This window comes from Saccopteryx leptura, chromosome 8 (assembly GCF_036850995.1).
Source record: "Saccopteryx leptura isolate mSacLep1 chromosome 8, mSacLep1_pri_phased_curated, whole genome shotgun sequence".
NCBI classification, from domain to species: domain Eukaryota; kingdom Metazoa; phylum Chordata; class Mammalia; order Chiroptera; family Emballonuridae; genus Saccopteryx; species Saccopteryx leptura.
Genome location: NC_089510.1, coordinates 52,052,409 through 52,070,104, shown reverse-complemented (window position 1 = coordinate 52,070,104; position 17,696 = coordinate 52,052,409). Strand labels below are relative to the sequence as shown.

Here is a 17,696-nt window from a genome sequence, read left to right as displayed (position 1 = left end):
ACTCTCCTGTCACCCCTTTGTCACTTGTCCCACCAGAGCAGCATCCCTGAAGTGAATTCATTTGCTAGAAGACCCTAATGGGGCTTGTGACACAATAAGAAATACACTTTCGTTTTCTGCCACCACATCTTGGGACACAGACCCTAAAACCAGGGTAATTTCTTAAGTGCTGTGTCTTTTTGTATGCTAATAGGAGCAGGGGTCTCCAAACTTTTTACACAGGGGGCCAGTACACTGTCCCTCAGACCATTGGAGGGCTGCCAAATACAGTGGTCCTCTCACTGACCACCAATGAAAGAGGTGCCCCTTCCAGAAGTGCAGTGGGGGCTGGATAAATGGCCTCAGGGGGCCGCATGTGGCCCGCAGGCCGTAGTTTGGGGACGCCTGGTAGAGGCTGAGGGCTCCTGGAGAGTCTCAGGATGAGGCAGGGGCGGGGGGGGGGGGGGGGGCTGATTGCCAAGGGAACCAACCACAGTGATTAGAGGGTTGGAACTTCAGCCCCACCCTTTGCATCCTGGGAGGGCAAAGGGACTGGAGGTTGAGTTATCACTAATGGACAGGGATCTAATCAATTATGCCTATGTAAATGAAGCCTCCATAAAAACCCTAACTGCAGGGCTTTGGGGACCGACTTCTGCGCTGGTGAACACAGGGAGGTGCTGAGAGGGTGGTGTGCCCATCCCCCCCATCTTCTTCTCTTTTATAATAAACCAGTGATCTAGTACATAAGTGTTTTCCTGAGTTCTGGGAGCCAGTCTAGCAAGTTAGCAAACCTGAGGAAGGGCTCGTGAGAATCCCTGATTTATAGCCTTTCATTGGCCAGAGCACAGGTAGGGACTTGGACCTGCAGCTGGCACCTGAAGTAGTGGGAAGGGGGGTGATCCTGTGAGGCTGAGCCCTGAACCTGTGGAGCCACCCTAACTCTGGACTGTCAGCTTCAAAATTGAGTTACGTTGTTGGTGCCGCTGAGAATTGGAGAATCGTTTTGTGTGGAAAACCCCACACGTTTGGTGTCAGAAGTGAGAACAGGCCACCCTGTTTTATTGAGCTTCACAGATTTTTTTTTTACAAGTTAAAGGCAAGATCCTTCACTAGCAAAAGGATTCCAACTCACTGAAAGCTCAGATGATGGTTAGCATATTTTTTAAGAAGTAAAGTTATATATATATATATATATATATATATAACTTTTAAATTAAGTTATATATATATTTAGACATATGCTATTGCACACTTAATAGTTCATAACTTTTATATGCACTGGGAAACCTAAAACTTTGTGAGACTCACTTTATTGTAATACTCGCTTTATTACAGTGTCTGGAACTGAACCCACACTATCTCTGAGGTATGTCTGTACTGAGCGTAGAGAAGAAATAGTTTTTTTTCATTTAAGCTGGATGAATAATTAAATTAATATGTGGATGCTTGTTAGGAGCTAAAAGTCTTCATACCTGAACCAAGCAGTTCTCCTCCTAGGTATCTTATCTAAGGAAATAATCAGAAACTGGGACACGAGTAAACAGAAAACAGTGTAGTCCCCAGAATACATCTCCTCAGCAATAGCCTTCATGTCCAACAACAAAATGAAAAACTCTAGCCTGACCTGTGGTGGTGCAGTGGATAAAGTGTCGACCTGGAAATGCTGAGGTCACCGGTTCAAAACCCTGGGCTTGCCTGGTCAAGGCACATATGGGAGTTGATGCTTCTTGCTCCTCCCCCTTCTCTCTCTCTGTCTCTCCTCTCTCTCTCTCTCTCTGTCTCTCTCCCCCTCTCTCCCCCTCTCCTCTCTAAAAATGAATAAATAAATAAATAAAAATTAAAAATTAAAATGAAAAACTCTAAATTATAAAAGTTTCCCTTGTCATGGGAAAATATTCATGATATAATGTTAAAAAATAGAAAACAAAAATACAGTGATGATCTATTCTATATTAAAATCATTTACAGTGAGAAGTAAAGAAAGCATTATACTTTTCTGTACTTTATAAATGAAAGCCCTGGTTGGTTAGCTCAGTTGGTTAGAGTGTCGACCTGATATGCCAAGGTTGTGAGTTCGATCCCCAGTCAGGGTACATATAAGAATCAACCAATGAATGGGTGGAACAACAAGTCAATGTTTCTCTCTCTCTCTCTCTCTCTCTCTCTCTCTGAAAAATAAATAAATAAATAAATAAATAATTTTTTTAAAAAATTAAAAATAAATAAAAATGAAGACTTCGGAACTTTCAAGAGGAGAACAGGACTGTTTGGAAGCTAATCCAGGAAGATTAAGAAAAACTTTCCTCCAAAAGGTTTAAAGGACAGTCATAATTCCAAGCTTTTCCAAGACTGGGTTCCCCGACACTTACCTGTGGGCGTGCTTGCTCTGAAACTAAAAAAGAAAGAGCTTCCAGGTTTTAATGATGGATCTAGATCTACTTCAGTAGCTATTGCTGCTTTTCTTCTGTTGCAAATTCCACAAGGCAAATACCTTGGGATCACCAGTAGACTTACAGTGTGGTCTATCTGTATAAACAACATTTACACATTTTCCAAATACTCTTTCAATTCAGCTGTGATAAACATTTTTGGGAATTAACTCCCATGATAAATTAGAAGCAGTATTAAATATGTAAACATCTAATAACTATTTCCTTATTCAGAGGTCAATACATTTTAACTTGAATATTAAAAAAAATAAAAATGACTGGGAGGGGAATACGAGAGGGAAGGAAAGAAAGCAAATAACACTCACCAGGCAACCCGAATGTGCCAGGGGCCTTATGTTCACTACCTTATTCCATCACCACATAATCCACGCGGGAAGTGTAATCATCCCCCTCCATCATTGTAATAACATATATTTGAATGGATGAGAACACAGGATCACCGAAAGGGGTGAAAGGGTTCCCACGCCTCGGGAGCTGTTGGTGGAGGGGCAGGGTTCGGCTCAGCTTGTCCTGCTCCCACGCTCATATTTTTTCCCACCACATCTCGCTGCCCAAATGCTCCGGAAGCTTTGGCTCCAGTTCTACTGCCATTTGGCGTTTGATTAAAAACAAAATGCGGACATGTTATCACAAGTGCTTTCAATACACATTTATTGCAAAAGCACAGCACAGTAACTTTACCATCAACATAACCATATTTCCTAGCTGAACAGGAGATTGCTACTCTAATGCGAATTCTCCAAAAAAGCCGAGGCTTATATGGAAGCTCCCACACTGTGAGTAATGACTAGAACCTCCATTCTGAGCTAGGAGTTCTAAGCCATTAAACATTTAATTACCACTTTGGCAAAGCAATGCACATTACCATTTCTATAATGTAACAGCACAGAGATTTTAAATGCATCTCTATTTTTCAGAATCTTCAGGATTCACAATGTATAAAATGAAGCAGAGTTTAAATAAAATGCTATGTCAAAACACAAGTTTCTTAGAAAGAGATGATGGGAAGGAAGGAAACTTGCATCTGAGAAAGATTTATCAGTGCGTCCAGTTGACATTAACTCTAGTTTTTTTTTAGTTTTTTTATTTATTTATTCATTTTCAGAGAGGAGAGAAAGAGGGAGAGAGAAACAGAGAGAAAGAAGGGGGGAGGAGCTGGAAGCATCAACTCCCATATGTGCCTTGACCAGGCAAGCCCAGAGTTTCGAACCAGCGACCTCAGCATTTCCAGGTCGACGCTTTATCCACTGCGCCACCACAGGTCAGGCAACTCTAGTTTTAAAAGAATAAAAATAAGACATCAACATTCCCTTACAAAAGTATACGTGGCCATAAAATAAAAATCTAGAAAACCCCAAATATTAAAAAAAGTAAAATGCGAAACAATTTCTTTTATTAAAACGTTAAGATCTTCACACGGTAAGAATTCTTTTTAAATGTACAGAACACTTCATAAGTTGTGGTGGGTGTGGGAGGGGAACGCGTCACACACACTCATGCTTTGACAGGCGGCAGAGCTGGAGCCCCTCCCCCCAGCACTGACTCAGTGGGGGCAGATTTTAAGTCCTCTCCCTGCATCCGTTCATAATTGCACCATGTCTCCTGCCAGGAGATGAGTTTGCCTGGGCACATGGGTAGTCACAGGATGAGGAGCACCTGCTGTCGGAGCCTGTAATCTAGAGGTGCTATTTTAAAACCAGGTCCTAGCCTGACCTGTGGTGGTGCAGTGGATAAAGCGTCGACCTGGAAATGCTGAGGTCGCCGGTTCGAAACCCTGGGCTTGCCTGGTCAAGGCACATATGGGAGTTGATGCTTCCAGCTCCTCCCCCCTGTCTCTGTCTCTCTCTCCCTCTCTCCTCTCTAAAATGAATAAATAAAATTAAAACCAGGTCCTGGAGGTGGGAGGAGTCTCAGGAGATGGTGGCGCCCGGGCAGCCTGCTAGGGGACTACTGACTCTGGGAGCCGGAGCTCCTCGTGTCCCACTGTAGTAGCGGTTTCAGCCAAAACCATTCCCAGGATGAATGTGGATGTGGATCCTAACAGGTAGGGACTTTGTTCATCCACAGACTGAAAAGGAGTTAGGGGCTTAAGTGTAGCCAGGACTGGGGGGAGGGCCTAGGGGAAGGCACACCTACAGGAAGCCCAGGGAAGGGGTGAGGGGCGCCTGCCGGCATGCGGTCCGCCCAGAGTGGAGAGTGGTGACTCTGGGACCAAGGGCTCCCACACCAGAAGCTGCCCCTGCTGTTTCTGCAGCCACCCACCCTGCCTCCTTCCTCTTGCTGCCCCCGCAAAATCAGACCAAACACACCACGCTTGAAAACAGAAGGAGAACAGAGCTCTTGGGCTTTCAGATAATGTTTTTGTTTGCACAGGCTTTGTGGCTTGTTCTGGGAGTGTGCCTGAGAGGGTGGAGGCAGAGGGGAAAGTTTGGATGGAGTAAGAGATGGTAATTTGACTTGAATCTACTTGGACTACCCAAGACTTCTCTGCAGAGTGCATGAAACATAATAGGGAATGGAAGGCATGCCCTCCATTACAGAGCATTCCTTTGAAAACAGAAGAAAGGGGATTGTAAAAGTTACAGATTTTTAAATAAAACACAGTTCCTCTTGGGAGGCGGTGGGTGTCTAGATTCTCGCTGCTTTCTCATAGCAGCACAGGAGCCTGCTCTGTGCCAGACGGGGCATCTGTGAGGGCGGGGTTCCCAGATGGCGGGCTGCGGCTTCTAGTGCTCCCACATGCTTTGCAGTGTGATGGAAGTGTGAGATGTGGGTGGAGGCTTTCTCCACGACCAGGACCACGACCACGTCCACGACCACCCCTCTTCACCCGGGGTCCTCTGCCCTGATTTGTGCTGCTTGTCTTCCTTCGGCCACTCCATTTCTTCACCACATCTCTCCTGCCTCTATTCTTTGAAAGCAAGAACTTGTAAGTGAGAAGAGGCTGGTTCTGGAACAGATGACAGGAGACTGTAGAATTGTCATCCCTCAAAAGCTGAGAAAGCAGCTGGCCAGACACACTGCAGACAAGATGTGCAGGGAGGCAGGAGACTGGGCCAGATGACTCAGTGAGAACGAGCCAGTTTCAGAGTTCTGTTTTCTGGGACCTGCTTCCACTGCAATTCCTTGCCTCCAAATCTTCCTCTCCACCTTCGCGCAGCAGACGTATTTACGACTGCCTATAAGCCAGTTGTATCTCACTGACTCTTCCACTGGGGTCTCCTGGTCTCTCCCTTGCTGGAAGGCTCCTCCCTCTGCCTAACCCCATGTCTGAATGAACACTAGCAGATATGAACTCAGATATGAAAGCTTGTCATCTTTCTCTAAAACCTTTCCAGTTCTTTTCAAGCCATTAAAACAGATTTCTCTGCCTTTCCCTTCAAAGGCTGTCCAGGGGCAGTTTTTACTTTGCAATGGTTACACATAACTATCCATTGATTAGGGACAGCATGGATTTTTAACAGATTAAAAAAGCAGGATCTAGAACAGATTTTTCCAAATAAATAAGATCCCATAGATAGCTGTTGAAATAAGTTGCAAAGCTTTTCAACAGCATTCTGGTGGTGTTGCTAGCTCTGAATGGACTCATCAGAGTATGAATTTCTCTGAAGGCCAGGACCCTGCTGTATTTGTTTCTGTATCCACAGTGCCTAGCCCAGTGCTCAGCTGCAGCTGGAGCCCAAATACACTAGTTGAATTACCAGATCCAGCTGCCTCCATCACGGTTCTTTTCTTTTAAAATATGATCTGCTTCTCCCAGCATTTGATATTGGCTTTGATGAAATCCCTGCCTGACTTTATTTCAGAATGTTCTGTTATGTTCAAATTTTATTATAAAGTACTCAGAGGAAAAAAAAAGATCACACTCTGCTTTAAGATAAAAGAGGTAACTTTGTAAGCAAAAATTAAAGTAAAAAAAAAAATGAAATGAATTTCAGGACCCAGATAACAAAGAATTTACTGGTAAAGGAAGTCTGATATAAGAGTGAGCAGGTAAGAAAGCCAGTCGCTGGTCATTAGCGTAACCTTTCCCCCAGTTAGATAGAAGGACAATTACAGGCGACAGAATGTAGCCTAGAGCTGCCTGTGCCTGGGACACTGGGGGACTATCATAAGCTTGTGAAACATGACAATGAATGTGGAGAGGTTTCTCTTTCTGAGACAGAAGAGGGTGAACTATCTGAGCTAAGATATCAATTATTTTTTTCCCTGAAAAGGGCAAGGGCAACACATTTCTTTGGGACATGGAGCGAGAATTCTGGGGTGCAAGCCAAAAGGATGGTGGGGTCATGAAGGACAGGGATGGGTTCACTGGAACCATTTACATCACTTACTACAACGATTTTCTCAGCAATAACTTACTGGCCAGGAAGCGCAGTGCTGTGTGGGTCAGTGAGTTCAGAGACGGGCTAGGAAGAAAGAGCCCACCCCCCTACACCCTCAATTTGGGGTGGATTACATTGGGTGGCCCCGTCCTGCCTATGGCTGATGAGGTGGGATCAGTCACCTCACCTTCTACCAGGCACGTCCTCTGCGTCACAGACCTAAACAGAAATATGTGTGTACGGCAAGGAAGTGATTTTCTTTGAAACTTGTAGATGACATTTAGTAGAATGGAGCCAGAATTTTCCTAATACCTAATTTTTAAAAAATATAATGTATTTCTAGTGGGGAAGGAAGTAAATTTGGAATTGAGGACATTTGTAGTAGATAAAATCATCTACAGAACTTAAAACCTTCCCTTTCAGCAATCTTTGGGTTTCTGCAAAGGCTTAGGAAGGTCAGGACTCGCCACGCATCGAACGTGCATCCAGCGGAGACTGAAGGGCTTCCCCGTCTCCAGCCCCCAACGCAGCCCTGCTCTCTCAGGCTGGCTGATAGCCCACGTTCTCGCATTAGAAATCCTCCCCTTTGGTGTTGAGTCTTTACTCTTTGTTAAAACTCAAATTTCTTTTAGAAAGGAGACTCAGGAGGCTTTATGAGTATGTGTATTTTACTGTGTATGCGTTTGTTAAATTTTGTCTTCAGGGGAATTTGGAGGAGCTGACACTATTCCCAGTTTCCCTAAAAATAGCTACCCGTTCCTCAGTCACGGAATGATGGCGGGTTAGGGACTCCTCAACATCGATCCTGCGCTCCCAGACAGATACAGGTTGTGTTGATGATGGAAATGTCGACGGAACAGAATATTCTTTCCTGGAAATCAGTTATGGTCAATGATGCTATGAGACAAATATTTGGGTCCCTGCTATGCATAATTAGGTATTTGGGAAACTGTTATTGTTCCTTTTAATTATTAGTTCAGGAGATTGTTTTTAAAAACCTGCCCAAAAGGTCCTGAAGGATAGAAAAATCTTTTGTTTTTCTCTCTTTCACAAGTACATGTTATACACCCATAATAACTCCGTACACAGAATATAAAAGGACGCATGAACAAAGGAATAGATCTGATGACCATCTGAGTTTCCCTAACTGCCTGACACCCTAACGCATAACTAACAGGGCTTGTAGGAGTTCCTCGTCTGTCTGAGAACGGTAAGTGATGGAATGAGTGGTCTTGCTCTCATGTCGTTTTCTTCTGTCTGTTGAGCCACAGGTGTAGATCAGAGAACTACAAAACTTTTTAGCAAGAAGGAACATGTAGTCCGACCCTCCTATTTTAGAGGGGAGGAGACTAAAGCCCAGAGAGAACAGGCGACCTGCAATGGGGACAGAGAAAGAGCCCCAGGCCTCCTGACTGTCAGGCTGCCCTTCATTTCTGAGGGCGTTGGTGGTCAGTGAGGCCTTGTTTACTCACACCTGCGTACAGATCAGACCTTGACATGCTGGACCTCTGCTCTCACTCTGTGAAATACCTCTGCACAGCTGTCCCGGCAGAATTTGGCCTTATAGAGACAACACCATTGCAAATTGACTTACAATTCCTTGGTGCCATAACTCGAGAAATATATGTTCGAGGATCAGCTTTACCTTCTGATATAACGATCTGATTCCTGCAGGTGCAACCACTGCTGACTCGCGATAAATCAAACCAAACCAAGGATGGGTTCTTGGTCTGGCCTGATTCCCATGAGCAAATACAGTAACCGGATCTGGCTTCCAAAATGCTATCTCAACATCAGATGGCAGGTTTTCTCTTACTGCTCTTGATAAGTTTAATAAACCCCACGTTTCATGTATAAAGTCCTTTGGGGAAATAAGTAGCCCCTGCAGTGTATCTCCTATCAGGCAGGAAGAGACCATTTCTTGTTGAATGTGAGTGTGATGAATGGTCCGCATGCTCCTGTACCAGCACACAGAGTAGGTGGGCTACTGCACCGACGGAAACGTGACTGTTCCGGGAAGCCCTGACTTTACAGACGGATGACCTTCGGACATTCTCTAATACTCAAATAAGAGTGGGCCTGAACTTCTGAACTGGAAGAAGCATCAGGGAACACCTTTGTTCACTCCCTCATTTCAGAGATGTGGGTATATGAGAGATGAAGCAACTCGCTCAAGGTCAAACCGCTCAAGACACCAGGCCTGGGACACAAGGCTGGCCCCGGGGCTCCGAGGCCCGGTGCTTTCTCTCTGTTCTTTCGTCTCATTCATAAAGAAACTGCATGGCCAGCTCTCCTCTCTGATGTTGGCAACTCGGAAAATCTGGGTTTCACACCTCTCGCTTCCACGCAGAGTCAGAAATAAGTAAGAACACAATTGGAAAGGGAAAGCGGGATGGGAAGAAAGGCAGGAAAGGAAGTGGCCAAATGAAGCTAAGTTTTCGTCTGGCTGCAGGTCATCGGTTTCACCGGTAGCTTGAAAGAAAGGCTAGCTAAGGAAGTTGATCAGGAAAAGAGTAGGGTTACCAGAAGCTTCATTACATGTTATTATTATTATTATTTTTTTTCATTTTTCCGAAGCTGGAAACGGGGAGGCAGTCAGACAGACTCCTGCATGCGCCCGACAGGGATCCACCTGGCATGCCCACCAGGGGGCGATGCTCTGCCCATCTGGGGCGTTGCTCTGTTGCATCCAGAGCCACTCTAGCGCCTGAGGCAGAGGCCACAGAGCCATCCCCAGTGCTTGGGCCATCTTTGCTCCAGTGGAACCCTGGCTGCGGGAGGGGAAGAGAGAGACAGAGAGGAAGGAGAGGGGGAGGGGTGGAAAAGCAGATGGGCGCTTCTCCTGTGTGCCCTGGCCGGGAATCGAACCCGGGACTCCTGCACGCCAGGTCGACGCTCTACCACTGAGCCAACCGGCCAGGGCCACATGTTATTTTTTAAAAATGGAATCACACAGCTTATTCTCTTGACTCTCTGCAGTACCGCGTGCTGCTGCCAAGATGGAGAGCCCAGAGCGTACTGCCAGGACAGTCTATTCCTACATCAGGGGTGGGTCAGTCACATTCTTCTCTCACAGCACATGGAGCTCAGGTGGTGACTTAGAAACAGAAGCTGCACTTCCCAAAAGAAAACGGAATATTGCATACTGGAATTCACCTTTAAACTTCAGAGCATGCTAGAGCTTGATAGTACATAACTAGGTCCATGAAGCATTATTAAATATTAACCATTGCTGTGTTGGTAGATTCCTTGGGGAGTCAAATAAGGACCTCGGAAAATCCTGCTTCTAAGTTAGTGCCAACATGGTCTAAGCTAAGGAAATTTCCCTAGGTCAGTGGTCCCCAACCCCCAGGCTGCGGACCAGTACCGGTCCGTGGGCCATTTGGTACCCGTCCACAGAGAAAGAATAAATAACTTACATTATTTTTGTTTTATTTATATTTAAGTCTGAATAATGACCAGATTCCCTCTGTTTCATCTAAGACTCACTCTTGACGCTTGTCTTGGTCACGTGATACATTTATCCATCCCTAAAGGCCGGTCCATGAAAATATTTTCTGACATTAAACTGGTCCATGGCCCAAAAAAGGTTGGGGACCACTGCCCTAGATCACTTGGTTTAAATCCACTCTAAGTTTTTATACATTTGTATGTAAAGGCATAGAAAAATTTCTGAAAGGATTCTTAGGGATTACTTCTGAAAAGGAGAATGGATTAGCCAGCACTTGTTTATCGAGTTCATCTTATACTTCTGTACTCAGCATTTTATAATATGTATACATTCATGTATTTCTTAATTTTCAAAAATTTAAGAGAAATGAAAAAAAATTATAAGATCTTACTTTTGGTTAACACACTGATCAGTTATGGAAAAAACGCTGGTCTAGGAGTCGGGTGACCTGCTAAACCCTAACTGTGTCATTTAACCTAACAGGTTTGCTGTTTGCTTATTTGTAAAACGTCGTGGTTGGATTAGATCATCCCTTTGATTATACGATCCTTCTGGGTAAATGGGAAGAAAGCCCATCTGAATTAGAGGAAGTCCAAGTTAAATTGGAGTTTCTTAAAGAAGGATCATTTTTGAACATGAAGGTAACTTAAAAGTGTCTCCAAGTCATTCTGGCCATGTTGGTCAAGAGCACAGAAGCCTCCCTTTCAAGCTAGAAGAGCCGGGAGGGAGCCCTGAGAGCGGTGACCTGGGCCGACCTCCGGGCAATCCCTCTGGAGCCCCAGTCCTCTCCCTGTACCAAGTCCAGCACGTTTAGAGCTAAATTAGTTTGACGTGTGTGTGTGTGTGTGTGTGTGTGTGTGTGTGTGTGTGTGTGTTTAAAATCATTTTACCGGCCCTGGCCGGTTGGCTCAGTGGTAGAGTGTCGGCCTGGCGTGCAGAAGTCCCGGGTTCGATTCCCGGCCAGGGCACATAGGAGAAGCGCCCATCTGCTTCTCCACCCCTCCCCCTCTCCTTCCTCTCTGTCTCTCTCTTCCCCTCCCGCAGCCAAGGCTCCATTGGAGCAAAGATGGCCTGGGCGCTGAGGATGGCTCCTTGGCCTCTGCCCCAGGCGCTGGAGTGGCTCTGGTCGCAACAGAGTGACGCCCCAGAGGGGCAGAGCATCGCCCCCTGGTGGGCAGAGCGTTGCCCCTGGTGGGCGTGCCGGGTGGATCCCGGTCGGGCGCATGCGGGAGTCTGACTGTCTCTCCCCATTTCCAGCTTCAGAAAAATACAAAAAAAAAAAAAAAAAATCATTTTACCAAAGTTACTGAAACGAATGCTGTGCTTTGTTTTGTTTTTAGCTGTTTTAAAAAAGCATTTTAATTCTCCCTTGTTGAATGAACAGAGCAGCGGGGTGGGATAACTTCCGCTTCCTTTCCCTCTTTCTCACTGTGGGCTGCCGTGGGAAGTTACTGAGGCCTACTAGGTTCCAAAGCACCACAGAAAGACAACAGAAAGCGATTTAATGTCCGTATTCTAAAAACGCAGCAAATACCAACTAGAGACACTTGGTAGAGACCTTTGTAATTTTCATTTCAGGGAAATAGTCTGGTTTATAAGACTTGGTAGTGAGAACTGTTAAATCTTACTGGAGTGCCTGGATTTTCTTATGTTCTGATTACGTTAGCGTCCTCCCCGGGAGAGGGAGGTCTGCTTCTAGCCACGGATGAGACTGGGTTTTTGGCCTTGGAGCTCAGGGAAGGGTTGAGGGGGTGAAGAAGCCTGTGCCAGGAAGTCAGTTCAAGGAAGTGGAGATCTAGGAGTCCCAGGGATGGAGCTGAGGTCTGGTCCACGCTAGGGGTCAGAAGCTGAGGGGCCAGATGATGAGGACCAGTGGAGCTTCAGAAAACTGCTACGTGAAACAAGAAGCTGATGTGGTTTCAGTCCTGAACCAGAACAAACTTAAATTGTAAAATGAAGCACGGTTCAGGGGAGAGATTGCTTGTCCTCTGCCCGCAGCCTCTATCATTCCCATCCCTTGGCAGAAGTGACACTTTCAAGGGCCTTGGTATTAACTCACCTAACTTTGAGGTTTCAACAGAGCCAGGCGAACACCTGAAAGGAAATGAGTGCTCAGGATGGTCAAGATGGTACCTGTCCACTGAGCAGACAGCTCACCTCTACTGAGCACAAGCAAAGTACTGCATGGATGCTGTTATGAGGGAATCTCCCTGTCAAGTTTTGTTCTTCTAGGATGGTCCAACACTTCCCCCCTGAAATACTGCCTACATTTCCCAACAGACTAGCAAACTGTTTGATGGTATGGAAATAAACTTTATCTTTTTCCTTCTGTATAATTCCAAGTTAGTGTAGAATTCTATTTTTCCTATATTTAGGTCAAACAGGTCTGATGGAATTTTCTCATACTTTCCCATCTTTCTTTTTTAATAAGGCACTTTCTTCATATCACAGCTCTTGCACTTGCTCGATAATAAGGTATAATCATGGTAATTCCTGCACTTATTATTTCAGTGACAAATGCGGAACTAAATGTGGTTTTTTTAACATTAATTTACAGAAAAATTACTACGCATTTGTATTTGATCTTGAGTTTAAAATGAAGCTTGTACTTATGCAAACAGCAAGATGAATGCCTAGATATTAGTAAATACAGTGATACCTCGGTTCTCGAACGCCTTGACTTTCGACCAAATCGGTATTCGACCAGGAAATTCGAGAAAATTTTGTCTTGGAATCCGAACAAATATTTGGAACTCGAACGTCCGAGATTAGCTGAGTTGAGCCGAATGGCGTTCATTCGGCTGAGCGCGCCTTGCCTGCGTCATCAGTGTGAGTCACGCTTCGTCACGCTTTGTGGAGAGAGAGAATCACGTTTTTGTGGAGAGAGTCACGCTTTGTGGTGAGAGTCACGCTTTGTGGAGAGAGTCACGCTTTGTGGTGAGAGTCACGCTTTGTGGAGAGACTCACGCTTTGTGCACGCTTTGTACACTGAATTTAACCCTTAGACATGGGTCCAAAGAAAGCCAGAAGTGGTAATGCAGACAAAGGTAAGCGGAAAGCTGTGAGAACAACGATTGAGCTGAAAAAAGAAATCATTGCCAAATATGAACAGGGCACACGTGTTTCAGATCTGTCTGCTGAGTATGGCATGCCAAGATCTACTATCTCAACTTTCCTTAAGAATAAAGCTGTTATAAAGGCTGCCAATGTTGCCAAAGGTGTTACATTGTTAACAAAGCAAAGGCCTCAGATAATGGAGGAAATGGAGAAGCTGCTTCTTATTTTCATTAAAGAAAAAGAGTTAGCAGGTGACAGCATCAATGAAGTCGTTATTTGTGAGAAAGCACCAGTAAATAGGCATATTTTTGGGGCTTGGAACAAATTAATCCAGTTTCCATTATTTCCTATGGGTTTCATTGTTTCGGTTCTCGAACAATTTAGTTCTCGACCGTTCTCCCGGAACGAATTATGTTCGAGAACCGAGGTATCACTGTATAACAGTAAAAAAACTAATTAAAACATAAGTAGATGGGAATTAACCTCTTCAATTTAAAATCTCTTAGCTTGACTCCTTCATTAGAAGGGCTTCATAATAAATTGTAAACTTTCTCAATAATTAAACATGAACGTGATCTATGATAAAATGTGGCCCCCCCGGCCACAAATGCTTACCTACACACCATCCCCTTTTTGTTCCTATTAGCTCCAGCCTCCAGAGAAATGCATCTGTGTGTGGAACTGTCTTGTTCCTCGTCCTCTACCTTAGACCATATTAAAAAAGTGCTTCTTCCCATAGACTGTGAAGTATTCATTGATAAGCCACAGGAGACTTAAGACTATAACATGTCCTCACCAATTTATAATGTTGTTGACTTCATTTATAAGGACTGAATTATTCATCAGAATCTTTTTATATCATGTCATTGCTGAGATGTTAGAGCACCAACTGGATAGTGATGAAGAAAACATAATGATTTTGCTTAAAAACCAAATAACCAAATTTGTACTTTCCACACAAAATAATGCTAGTTGACTCTATTTATAAGCCTCACTGTTTCTGAACATGGAAGAGTATTCACAAACACCCCCAAATGTCCAAGTTAAGCTACAATTCTGTGAGGCAGAAAAAAAAAATAGTGCTTTGGGAGACATAAGATTTGGGTTTTAGTTTTACTTTTGTCACTAACTAGGATTGTGACCTTGGCGACATCCTTTACCTCTCTGGGGTTGTTTCTACACATTCTAAAATAAGGGCTTGGATTAGTGTGTGGGAGGGGTGGTTCTTTCAGTTATAAAATTTGACTAGAGCTCCATAATATTTGTTTAGAAAGTACAGAGATCGTGGCTAGCCTATTTTAATTCATGCTAAAAATAAAAATAGAGAAAAAAATGTGATTGGAAATATTCAGGGCCCTACCTGGCTGGCTCACTGGATAAAGCATCATCCCAGCATGCCAAGGTTGCAGGTTTGACCCCCGGTCAGGGCACATACGAGAAGCAATCAGTGAGTGCACAACTAAATGGAACAACTTCCAGTAAGTAAAACAAGTTGGTAGTTTTCTCTCCCTGATCCCCCATCAATGGGAAAAAATTTTTTAAAGAAATATTCAAGTAAATAGTGTATAATCCTCCTCCACCCCAAAGGTTTTTGGTTCTTTTCCTATCTGGTTTGGTATATGAAATTTTGATCACTTAAAACAGCTGCAACTTGTGATTAGAACAATTATCTGCTGGAGCGGTAAGTGGACATGAGACTGAGGGACTCCCGTATACTAAAAACAATGGTTGGTGTCTGAGGGACTCCCGTATACTAAAAACAATGGTTGGTGTCTTGCAAGAACTTTTAATCACTACCCAGCTGAGATGTTTTTGAACTAGTCATTTAGGTAATATTTTAAAGGTGTTATTCTTTAGTTTATGTTAAAACTAGAATTGACCATAATTAAAATGTTCTATATCAGAAGCCTTATTATAGCAAAATTTTATACAGCAAGATCCCCAAACAATAGTTCTGAGTAAAACCAAATACATAGTAATTCTTCCCCCTGTTCTCTTACCTTCTTTCTAAACAAAAAGGCCGGTGGTTATATCAGCATCTGAGTTATAAACTACTGATATTCTTGGTGGCTGGCTTTCAGCCATCACTGAGAATTCTGGTTTCCTTTCATTTTATTTTTAAGAAGAATGATAAATTTAGCTGGAAATAAACCTCGCTTTCACGGGTTTTCTTCTAATTTTTGGCAACTTCCTTTGTTCCTTTGGCCCTTGTTGCTAAGTCAGCAAAGTGGTCATAAAAGGGAGATGATTTAAAGATGACACAGATGTTATACTTCAGGGTTTTCTTACTTTCCAAGTTACACAAGTTAGGATCTTAGAAGGCTCAGCAGTAATAGCATCTCCTCCAGGACTGAGGGGAGTTAATGAATAGTCTTGGACTTACCAAGGGGGTGAGCAGGGATATTTGGAGATACGTATGAATGTGTGTGATAGGATATGCACACGTGTTCATGATGAGTAGGATTAAGTGCTGACCAGCTTCCCTAACCATACCAAACCCAAAAAGACAAATAAAACTTATTTAGCTGACAAGGGAGACACACTTTCAAGTGAGGAAAAATGGAGAGAGGGTTCAATGAAGCTGAGAATACTGAAGGCGAAGTATTACTCTTGACTTTGGGAGGAAATGTTTGGTTTTTCTCTGTGAGAAGAATTATGTAAATGTGAATAGTGGTAATAATCATAATCCCACCAGAGCGTATTTTACGTCGCAGTGAAATACATGTCTGAGAGCTGCTCAGTGAGTTACTGTTATTTTTTACACTGTCATCCATAGAAAGAAAACTGGGACTGGCCAAATACTGCCCCCTCAAATGACTCCACGTAGAACTGAGTATTTTACAACCTGAAGTGAAATATAAGAATGTAATTGAAATCACTTAACAGAAGTTTCAATGGTATAAATTGTTATTTTCAAACAAGAGTTATTCAACAAAATGTAACCCTTGTAATAAGAGCTGGTGCTGGACTTAACATCCCATACCACTATATACATCTATACCATCATGTACGTATGTGTGTGTGTATATGTATATATTTATATATGTGCTGAATACACAGAATGTTCTTTGTGGTTTGTCATTTCTCTTTTAACAAAGTGCTAAATCAGGACGGAATTTTATTTTTCATACAATTTTTAATGAGACTACATAAAACATTTAGTCACCTTTAATATCATTATTTAAGAGCCTAACAGATGAAACTGTATTTCACAGGAACAAGGAAAGGTTAAGATCAAGACACAAAGTGTGTGTTCTGAAGTCACTGGAAGCACTTGGTCACCATAGTAAAGATGGCCAAAGGTTATTGACCTAATTAAAAATAAGGAGTCATGTAAGAAATGGTTTTATTAGAAAAAACTGTAGTGTACACGTGGCTTATTTCTATCATTGATATACCTCTGGGCTATTTTACAATTAAAATCAGATATAAGGTTTAAACTTCTTTAGAAGTTAGTGGCATTTCTTCCAAGTCTGCTTTGTAACTTAGGAAAGGTGCTATCTTCATGTGATAGACACCTTGTCTTTTTGTAATTACAACGAATCAATCAGCAGTTTAGCACTGGCACAGAACATAGAGGGAATTATTTAGGTAGTGTTTTGTGTGTAAGACATCACACTCCCGACCCCAGATTCAGGCACAAGTATGCCATTTACAGAGTTTTTAAATCCCTTATTATCACTCAAGTCCCACGTCATAATTACCTTAGTAGTAATGAAATTAATGTGATCATCTGTAACCCAACCAAACTTCTGCATGAAGTTTCTCTCTTCTCCTTTTTATCCTGTGAGGTGTGCAATTCCAAGCAAATGTGCAGAATGCAGTATCCACTTCCAGTCTCTTTGTAAACCCCTTCAAGTCTGTGCTATTAAACTGAGACAACCACATCAAGATAGAGTCTGTCGTAAGATTCCCTGAAGCACAAAATGAGGAGGAGACTGAGCAAACACGACCCGGGAAGGCACCAGTTGAACCAAGACAACTCTGTAAGACAAAAACATGCGGTTGTAAGCATCGGTGTGCCACAAGTACAACAGTGCCTGCGTGCCCGGAGGACCTGCTCTGCATTCAAAAGCACTCATCCTAAATGCACCCTCGGAGGCCTGAAACCGGCTTCCAATAAGCAGTGACAAGCTGGAGTCTAAGTGAAGCATGTAATATATTACAGGGCTTTCATGTGGAATGTTTTTAATCAATATTGTTAATAACTTTTCTCAATTTAATCCACCTTGACTTTGGTGGCAAAAAAAAATCTATTAACTTTAAAGAAAATAAAATCAATCACCTTTAAATGTTAGTTTGTTCATTATTTTTTAAGTGCCCTCTATCACCCCTCACTCTTGTCCTTGTTTAGAAATGGCTGCTGGATTAGAAAGACAAGTAAGAAAATCATCTGGGCTTTGAATAACACTTTTATATATTTTTGGATAG

At 43.2% G+C, this 17,696-nt stretch overlaps 2 protein-coding genes across 2 annotated transcripts in view; one reads left to right on the top strand and one right to left on the bottom strand.

Moving 5' to 3' along the window:
* Positions 1 to 4,612: 4,612 nt before the first annotated feature.
* The window catches only part of PARP9 (poly(ADP-ribose) polymerase family member 9), a 357,437-nt gene continuing 344,353 nt past the window's right edge, over positions 4,613 to 17,696 (top strand). The window contains exon 1 of the mRNA XM_066347907.1: positions 4,613 to 4,621. The gene's annotated coding sequence lies outside the window, so the exon portion shown is untranslated. The remainder of the gene's footprint in view (positions 4,622 to 17,696) is intronic.
* SLC49A4 (solute carrier family 49 member 4) overlaps positions 16,416 to 17,696 on the bottom strand; it is an 87,607-nt gene continuing 86,326 nt past the window's right edge. Inside the window, exon 9 of the mRNA XM_066347406.1 lies at positions 16,416 to 17,249. Within this exon, the coding sequence (XP_066203503.1) occupies positions 17,134 to 17,249 (116 nt within the window). The 3' untranslated portion in view covers positions 16,416 to 17,133. The remainder of the gene's footprint in view (positions 17,250 to 17,696) is intronic.